The sequence below is a fragment of the Pteropus vampyrus genome, unplaced genomic scaffold, assembly GCF_000151845.1.
Source record: "Pteropus vampyrus isolate Shadow unplaced genomic scaffold, Pvam_2.0 Scaffold85, whole genome shotgun sequence".
Lineage (NCBI taxonomy): Eukaryota > Metazoa > Chordata > Mammalia > Chiroptera > Pteropodidae > Pteropus > Pteropus vampyrus.
The window spans coordinates 5,713,706-5,724,178 of record NW_011888866.1 but is presented as its reverse complement, the minus strand read 5'-3'; the positions used below and the strand labels follow the sequence as shown (position 1 = coordinate 5,724,178).

Here is a 10,473-nt window from a genome sequence, read left to right as displayed (position 1 = left end):
GATGCAAATAAAGTCCATAAATTGTATTGGTAGATATATCTAAGTCTTTTAATCCTTTTCTTTTTTCCTTGCAATTCAGTTGTTGAAGAAAGAAGGTCATTTGTCCTGCAGTTCTGCAGTCCGGATTTTGTTGATTGAATCTCTCCTGGTATCATTTAACAGGTTTCTTTGTTTCCTGCATTTCTAGTAAAGAGGAGTTAGATGCAGGGGCTTGATCAGGATGAGACTTTTGGCAGGAATGCTTCTTAAGAGGTATGCGTATTTCCATCAGGAGGCACAAAATATTTGACTGCTATCTCTTTGCGAAGTTAGCAGTAACTGAGCCTGGATCCATTAATCATCAGAGGGTGAAATGGTGACAGTTTATCATTCCACTTTATCAGCTGGACTACTTAAGAGCATATTCCAAAAGTAACTACAATTTCGTAAACCATCTTACTAACTCATGAAGTAAAACATAATATGAGCTTCAATTTCTTGCAGATATTATCCTTACTGATGTTAAAATTATCTCAGCTTTTGCCAGTGGAAACTTCCTCAGGGCTCCTCCTGAAGCTTTTTTGACAGACCTGTAATAGCTTCCTTGCTTTCTAGTATGACAGTGTTTTCTGGGCTCTTCTTGTACATTTATTTTCCTAGACCTGGAATTAGCCATTTATCCAAGGAAGTCTGGTTTCTTTGAAGAAAATGGCATTTAGAGACCACAATCAGGGCAGTATATCTGACTTTCATTTGAATTATGTCCAAAGCTAATCAAATCAATTAAGCGGTCTTTTACTATTGTTTCTAATAAATTCATGTGGCTGCATACGTGTGAATTTTTAAGCACAGGCTCTCAGATTTAAAAGAAAAAATTTCTATAATATGCTAGTGGTGGAAGTATTCTTATATATTAATGGGAAGAGTAAATTTGGTACATCTATCTAGAAGAACAACATCACAATTTTTATCAATGACCTTTAAAAAAAAACCTTTAACCCAACCATGCCACCTTTAGAAATTTATTTTATTATTTTATTAGGCTTACTTAGGATTTTCCTTGTAGAATTATTTAAAATAATGAACAACCTGAAAATCTAAATGTCCAAACAATAGGGAACAGATTAATTATTAAAATGTACAATACATCCATAGAATGAAATATTTACAGTCATTAAAATGATGTAGGTACAATATCAGTGTACTGTTAAATAAAAAAGATGGGTTACAAAAGTTACAAAAGTAAATTATGCCTTTAGCCACACACAAAGAATAAAGTCGTGAAGGCTTTATTCTTTATTGCAAAATCTTAACAGTGCAAACTGGGTTGTTCTCGGGTTTCCACTGCTGGTGTAGCATTTGGCTTCCCTGGGTCTGTCTGCCAAGTCAGACACGACTCTTCTCTTTGCTTTCCAGTCTCCACCATTTTGTTCTTGTTATCTGCTAATATTCCTAGTCCTTGTTGGATTATGCTCTTCTCTTTCCCCAATCAATGTTAGTGGAAATTTTAGGAAAGAGCACAGACTAATAAATATTTTGCTTGACCCTCCATTTTTACCTATCATGCCATTGCTTTTTATAGGAGAAAACAGACACTCTGAAGAGCCTATCAATTATAAAATATATAAATTTCTACTAAAAAATAATGCATACATGTATATATCTAAGACGCACAAACAACAGAGCAATATAAACACAAGGGCTCACTTGTAGCCTAACAATATAAAGGCTGGCTACAGAAACAATAAAGGCAAAATTAAACAAGTAATAAATGGAAAAATAGATTCAAATGGAAGTTGTTTTTAATCAAGAACATAAAACCAGAAATGCTGAAACTGAAGTTCAGTTCTGTTTAGTTGGGGCAAGTTGATCATGTTTAGTTACTTAGAAGTCAAAAATACTTTTCTGGAAACTATAATTTCTTGCACATTTAGTGACTTTTCTAAAGATGAATTATCCCTGACAGCTGCTTTAAAATTATACCCAACTTGGTCTCTAGTTTTGGGAGAGCTTGACCCTTTAAATCCACATAATGAACATGTCCTCTTATACCCCTCAAGATGGGCTGTCTGGTTTTGTAATGCATTTAAGACACTGACCCTCTTAAACTTTCAATTAGAAATACCGAACAAGAAATTAAAAGTCTTCTCAAGCACAAGGACCCACAATTGCACAGCTGCCAAGGACACTAATCTCACCTTTGGAGAAATAATAATCATTAGGTATTAGAATGTACAGACCATAGGAAAAGATATAAGGACTTAAGAGTAGTTTGCTCAATTTGAAGAAATCTTCCATTTTTACTAATCTGTGAATATGACAAAAATGAAGTACACAAAGCACAAAGTGGTGAAGATACCTCAGAAAACAAGACTGTCAGATGAAGCTGTCTTTCCCTTAAAGAAGTCCTTCTTCAAACTATATGATATTGCCTGACACTGAGGATCACTAAGTCCAGAAACTGTGATAATTTATTTTACTGCTGATTTTGTTTGTGAGTTGTTGACTGAATTTAGAAAACTGAAAAAACTTCTAAACAAAATTTAAGAATTCAATTGTAAGAATAACAAATTTGTGATCATCTGAATTATTGATGGTTTCATGAATTTCATGAACAAAATTAAACAATATATATTTTTATGTTTTTAAATTAAAGTATGGTATATTTACTCATTTAACAAATACTATTTACTTATAGCTGGCCTCAATTTTTAAAAAATTTGGGGCTGATTATTTTGTGCAGGGTGCCCTTCTGGGCTTATAATTCTTTTTCTAGATAAAACTTGAAATGTCACTTCTCACCTTATGTGCTATGAATTTGACAAAGCAGAAAAACGAGGCTCAAAATTTTAAAATACGCTCATCATTAAACTAGACTCTCAAAATAAATAAGGTACTTAGCATTCAAAGCTTTACAAAACACTTATACACAGGTCTTTGAATGACGTTTTAACATCATTTCGCTAAAACATCGATGAGATGCTGTAGGAACTTAACTTTTGTCTATACCATTGAGCCTATGGTAAAATTGGTTTCAAGTCACAGAAACCTACAGACCACGTTAAGGGAAGACTTACTGTAAATAATACCAGTTTCCAAAATTATTCAGCTCTTCCACTAAGACAAACACCTTTAAACACATTGAATAGTGACTGGAAATAATGTAAAGCAGTTGAGATCAGTTAAGTGTTTTTAAAACGTTCTTGAGTGTAGATACCTGAGATATCTAAATTTTTTACATGGTCTTTTAACTAAGAATAGATATCTGTATTTGCACGGGAAGAGATAATTGTCTTTTTGCTTAACAATCTCTTTCGTTGTAAGGAAAAAGTGCCTGTGGGAGCTTTCTAATTTTGGTAGTTCTCAGAGTTCAAAGAGTATGGAACCTTCAAGTTGATTTCATCAAGTCTATTTATTAATGCATTTCAAGTTTCAAAAAACCTTACATCTTTGCACAATACTTTATTTTTTGCAATTTTTAGTAAAAATTTCCAAAGTGAACAAAAAGATACTGTATAAAACACAGTGGACATTAAACTGACAGTAGTATTAGATCTCATTTGTCTTGATCCTTTTGTTTTACCACATCTTGATTTGCCGTGGAGAGTTCAGTGCACGTATCTCTTTTCAGAAAACATTTAACTTAGACTCAAAATAAAATAGGGCAGTGTGTACCTGCCAAAACCCTACCACAGGATAACATTACAAGCAAAAAATGTACATGTTCCAAAGTCTACCACACTCAAGAAGTTACTAAGAACTCTTGCAGAATAAAAGTCACCATTTTAGAAATGCAAACCCACTTCCAACCTTTGCACAGTCCAAAAACAAAGGCATTTAAATGATTTAAAAGCAATTACATACATATCTACCTACTTGTTTGTTTAGAATTATTTATAGTCTATCTGGGGTTTCATGTACAAAATTTGTCTCTAAATCATGTACAAAAAGCTGTATTCTGAAAAAAGTCACCACATACTGTACAAGTTTACAAGGAAGAGATCCCATTATTTTCTCTAGCATTTTTGGCCTTGCTGGCTTGCGTCACATTATGAGAATGATTGTGTAAACCTTATACTCTTAAGAAAAAAAAGGAAAAAAAGAAGCCAAAACACAGATTTTTTTTCAACTTTCCCTAAATTTGCCTCCTATGTGAAGCCAGGAAAATCATAGCTGTTTACATCTCATTTAAGTGATGTAGCTGGAAAACAAGTAATAAATATGTCACAAGCTTAAAATTTTCTTGTAATGCCCCCTTCCATTCCTGCATAGCAATAAGCCTGTTAATACATTAAATGCTTTTGCTTTCTTTCTTTAAAAAGCCAATTATTTACATCTGTTTACAAAATAAATTTGGAATGGGACATTGTGCTGTTTCAACTCCATTGTTGTTAAAATATTTCAGGGGAAAAAAGGTCAGAAGGCCTATCCTACAATTTTAACTACAAGTAGAGCAAATCACTCTTTAGTGGTTAACAATGATCAGTGATGATATGCTGAAAAAAATGTTCAAATATTTTGATAAAATAAAGACACAGCTTTTCTTTTCCATATCACACAAAAACCAAAAACATAATTAGCATACTTTAGATATATGGAAAAAACAAATAAGAGGTTACAAATAAAAAGAATCATTTCATTGACATAATTTCTACCAAAGCATGAATAAAATTTTACCTATCAATTCAAAAATGGAATTGAGTTAGAAAGTCTAAAACAAGTAAGCAGAAATCAGACACTTACATAAAGAACTAACTCTGAAGTAGTATGCTGCATATGTCCAGTTTGCACAACACTTGTGTTCTTCAGCGAAGTCACTCATGTGCTCTTAGCAGCCATTTGATAAAGACAAAATGAATATCAGAACCAATTCCATCATAAGAAAAAGGTAAATTGATTCTCATTTCAAAACTGCCTGTGTAAAGCATTACAGAATCCTGGACCACTGAATACCACCATTCTCTGTTATCCTGAGTATGTCAATTAAACAGTAATTTTTCATTAAGAGCAGAAAAATTTTATAATACAAAGGAACATCCATATTGCAATTTCTGTTTACAATTGCACACAGAAGTACAGTGTACGTAAGAAATACATGTCTGCATATAACAAGGTATGTACATTGGCAAGTGATGTCTCCAATGCTGAGGTGGTTGAGCCTCCTAGCCTTGACTGGCAGTTGAAAAAAATATATATATATTTCAATTTGTGATAAAAGTTTATCCAGAGCCAAGTTTGCCTGCAAGTGAAGAAAATGCAGCAACGAAGAACAGGGAACACGGGGCACATAATAATATCCTAAGACTTTGTGCCATTAGGTTAAAAATATCTGTCCATAAGAAAACTGGGTTCCTTTCCACCCCCCACCCCCAAATTGGAATTTTCAGGCTTTAAAATTTAATTAATTCCACCTGGTCTGAGGACATGATCTCTTGCCATTTTTTTTTTCTTCTGTTAGTTGTAAGGGTTTAGTTTGGGGATGATTTAATAGGTGTCTCTTTGGAGTGAAGTTTTCCCATTGTAGGCACTAGGAAGAACCAAGGCAAAAGCTGCAGTTAACGTCTCATGTGTCCCATTTGATAACTCTCCCGGGGCCTCTGACGCTGGGGTTGCTGAATGGGCTGTGGCGGTCTCCTCCTCTTTAAAGTGCCTGTGAGTCACAAACAATAGTAAAAACATTTACCGTGGGCTTTTTAATCTTTAAAAACAAAGCTGCCATTTCAATAAGAAAGGTTCTAGATCGGTACTAGCCAACAGAAATATAATATGAGCCATTAATATCATTTAAAATTTTCAGTAGCCGTAATAAAAAAGTTTAAAAATTTTTTAATATTTTTTATTTCACTTAATCCAATATAGCCAAAATATTATCATTTCAAGATGTAAGAGATATAATAAATTGTTAATGAAATATTTTATTATTTTTTATATACTAAATCTTCAAAGTCTGATATGTATTTTATATTTACAACACATTTCAAGTGCTCAACAGCCATAACTTATTAAGCTGATATGAACTCTAAGGACAGAATATACAATGAAGAAATTACTGAGTGTCTTTAAGCAAATGAGTTAACCTGTCTGAAACTTGAATGCTCTGTCCATAAAACAAATAATAACTAACTCATATAGTCCGTTGTAAGGATTATATGATAATTCACATGTAAAAGTGCTTAACACTTTTTGTGAGGGTTCAATAAATGGCAGCTAGGTTTTTGTTGTTTTTTTTTTAAGTTTTTAAAGGTAGAATTTGCTTAAAGTGAAATCAAGTTAAGAGAACTGTTTCATTGAATGAGATCATAATGGGTAATATATGTAAAAAGTGTCATGTGGCCCTTGGAAAGCCCTAAGAAACTGACATAAATTCCAGGGGCTAACATTATAAATTTACGAAAAGCAATGATATAAAAATCGAATCTCTTCTGGTTCCCGCCAAGATACCAACCCCGCATGAATACTGACGTCTCTTGCCCTGCAATAGGTAAACACAGGGAAACAACTGAGGGAAAATAGAGAAAATTGTAAGAAACCCCAAGTTTTAATCTGCTTTCTGTAGGGTAGTAGATTTGGCCAGAGGCAAGAAGCTTCTTGAGAAGTCTGTGGGAGGTAGGAGAGGGAACTGCTGTCATGTAGCTCTGGTTCTCCTCTGCCACTGCTTTGGGACAGACAATATTCTCCCCACACCTACAGTGAACAGAGTGCTGCTGGCCCAGGAGTTCTGAGGGCAGCACAGAATCCACAAATACCTTAGGGAAGGTGAGGGAGAAATAGATGGGGACTAAATAACCTGGGACAGTTACTTTCTACCCTTTTCTTCTCCAAATCCCTGAAGCTAATCTAAAGAGGCTCTCCTCCCAATGCTGTGTCTCTCAGAGGAAAAGTGTAGAGACCAAGCCCTAGGAGTTGTTTTCAGAGATGAAGAATGGTTATTTGGTGACTGAAGCCCCCACCCTAAGACTCTCCCACAGACTGCATTTCCCTACAAAGCTTTGTCCCTAGGGAAAATGACATTATGTGCCCGAAAATATGTGAAGAGCACAAACATTAAAAACAACAGAAGCACAGCTATTAGAATAGAAAAACCAATAATTTAAAACTAGCCTAACTATTGTAATAAAAAAAAAAATGGAAGATTTTTAAATTGGGTAGGGGGAGAAAAAGAAAACAGGTACCAAGCAAAAATAAAACTTTCTAGGTCTAAATATTTTTAGACACTCAGGATAAATTAACATTAAATTGGCACCATTAGCTAGATTAGATTTTCAAAAAACCCACACACTTAAAAAGCAACTAAATAATTCATCTAGTAATCCCATTCGCAAAGAGAAAGTACCATAAAATAAGTTACTAAAGACTCATTTATAATTCAGTTCTACCTGCTGAACAGTTCTAGTTATATAAAATATATACCTTGCTCAAATTGTCTTACCTGGAAGAGGTTTAGGAGGAGGCAACTTTGGATTACTACTTGGAGTATGAACACTGCATATCTTAATAAATCCAGCCATTAACATGATCAGGGCAATTCCCATAAGTAATACTGCCCACCAATTAACCTAGAAATAAACAGATTTTTCTATTGAAAAAAACTATTAAATATTTTAGGATATTCCATATTATATAAAATACAAAATAGAATATATTACATTTTAATTTTGAAAGAACATTTGCTGGTTGACAGTTGTATAGATATCATATATGAGAACATACATATTATTTTCTTTATAAAAAAGTATAAAGGAGAAAACAAAAATTACCCATAATTTCGCTTCCTGGAGAAAACCACTCAATCTTATTTTCCTTTCAGAATCTTTTCTATGTAACCATATTTGTCATACACATGGATAACATGCAAAACTGGGGTCATTTTGCATGTAGTTTACATTGTATTTTCCCATGTTATTAAATACTTATTGGTTTGAATATTTCTTTTTTTTGGCCTATTACTCTTAGAGATGATGTTCTGTTTACTTTTATATTCTCCATTGGCTTAGAAGGTATTATTACCTACTTTAAATTCTCCTACTGGACAGATTTTAAAAATACTCTTTATATTTTTTTCTAATCATCAAAGTTAAGACTAAAATTCTATCTTTTTTGAAGCTCCATTTTCCTGTTATTCTATTTCATTTGGAATTTCAGACCCAGACCACTGTTAGGAAATTATTTTTATGTGATATATCTTAGTTTTCATTATATTATACATATATATTATAGTATCTATTATATATTCACTTATTTAAGAGTTAATAGTATTTTTTAATATGAAAAATGGAAGGATATGCATATTCTAGAAGCAGACAAACTTTACCCAGTCTAAGAAGTAACTAAAAATTTTACTTTTAACTTAAATCATATAAACAAATCAATTGGCCAAACCAAAAAACCTTCAAAAATTACTAGTAAAATCTTAATTATAGAAAAATTACTTTCTGCTCTTAACAAATTCTATTTTGCAATTCAAAATATTCAAATTTTGTTTTAAGACAGGACCTACTAATAAACATCATACAAAATAGTTACAACTTTTAAAACAATGGGAACTTCCACATTGGCTTAACACAAATTATTATGATACATATGTATTTATTGCTAATTATTGCCAATAAAACTTCCATTTAAGAAGATCTTCTATGACCTAGGGTCTTACAACAAACAGCCTATAACTTCTATTATGTTTTCTTAATCCAGCTGTGATAATGTAATTAAAATAACAAACTAAAATAAAAATGCATGTTGTGGCAAAATACCTCGAAGCTACTTTTTCAATATGTGCATAAAGTCCCTTCATATATATATGTTAATTTGCTTAATTTTGAAGGACTCTCAAACTCATGAGTTGCAAATATAATACAAAGAACTTTTTAAGATTTGAAACCATCTGAAAGTAAGTTGCTAGCATGATGCCCTGTTACACCTGAACATTTTAGCATATGGTTTCTACAACATAAGGATGTTTCCTAGATAACCACAACACAATCATCAAAATCAGAATATTAGCACTGATAGATTACTACCATTTAATCCTCAGATCTCACTCAAGTTTTGCCATTTGTCCCAATACCATCCGATTCATAATTATGTGTTGCATTTAGCTGCCATGTTTCCTTAGTCTCTGCAATCTGAATAAATTCCAGTCTTTCCTTGGGTTATATAACCTTGACACTTTTGAAGATTACAGGCCAGTTATTTTGTGTCAGAATGTCCCTCAGTTTGGGTTTCTCAGATGTTTCCTTACAATTAAATTCAGGTCACACATCTTTGGTAAGCATATCACAGAAGTGATGCTGTGTTCTTCTTATTGCATCCTATCAGGTGACACATGAGTTTGATCTTGTCACTGATGATGTTAACTTGATCATTTCATTAAGGTGCTATCTGCCAAACATTACCATAAGATACCCTTCTCTTTTGTAGTCAATGAGCATTTTGTAGTGGCATAATTTGGAACTGTGTAAATATCCTGTTTTTCACCAAACTTTTAATTTATTCATTTATTTACTCCCTCATGGTTTCCTACTTTACTCACTGGGTTATAATCTATTACTATCATTATTGTATCTTTTGGACATGCCTTCACCATTCTTTGAGCCCTTTATTTTCTGACACAAAGTAAAGGTCTAGGTTCACCTTGTTCTTTCCCAGCCCTAGTCCTGGAATCAGCCATTTCTCCACAGAGCCCTGGTTCCTTTTAGAACTGATCCTCCTATGTAGACACCCACCTCATAACACTTATACTCCAACAATCCAAGTCAGTTGCCCCTCCATGGGGCACCCTTCTCACTCTGCTTGGGCACTAACACCCCATACTGGTCTTCTTCCACTTCCATACACTCCCCCTACCAGTCAGGCTCCAACACCCTGCTCTGTGCCACTACAGCTCCTACCACATGGGCATGAATGCCTAACTTGCTTGGCCTCACTTAATGGTTTCAGAAATGAACCATTCAAGAAAAGGCAGAGAAGGTATAATGCAATTCAACCTTACTGCTGAAAGATTTGGTTTTTAAAGAGAAGCTACAAATCTGAATTATATGAGGTCTATTTTTAAATGCTGGCAACTCATTCGAATTTTCTAAAAACAACATATAGACCATACATGACATGTTTACAGAGCTGAATCTGGCTTGGAAACCACAAGTTTAAAATCTACTTTTCAGAAGTCACCTCTTGTATCCTACTGAGATTGCCAGAGTCTTCTAAAATTTTCTTTTGGTTTCTATAGAAAATAATTTTCAGATAACTGTTCTTCCTATGAGTCTTTAGTTCTTCCTTTTCACTTGTCATATAAATTTTCTATAGTCTCCTATTGTTTTTGTTTTATTCATCCTCAAATAATAAACACGTTATTTATCAAAAGGCAGAATGTAAGGCTTGCCCTCGGTCTGTCAACTCAAGTGCTGGTTGATTTTTCTTTTATTTCTGCTTACTGTCACATGAAGAACTATGTGCACAGCGCTGTCCTGTTCCCAGTAGCCAGAGGCCTTTTAATAT

General features: G+C 33.5%; 1 protein-coding gene across 1 annotated transcript in view; it reads right to left on the bottom strand.

Moving 5' to 3' along the window:
* Positions 1-3,372: 3,372 nt before the first annotated feature.
* The window catches only part of ADAM10 (ADAM metallopeptidase domain 10), a 110,556-nt gene continuing 103,455 nt past the window's right edge, over positions 3,373-10,473 (bottom strand). The window contains exons 15-16 of the mRNA XM_011363422.1: positions 7,409-7,535; positions 3,373-5,629 (exon numbers count right to left, since the gene is read on the bottom strand). Coding sequence (XP_011361724.1) covers positions 5,535-5,629; positions 7,409-7,535 — 222 coding nt within the window. The 3' untranslated portion in view covers positions 3,373-5,534. The remainder of the gene's footprint in view (positions 5,630-7,408; positions 7,536-10,473) is intronic.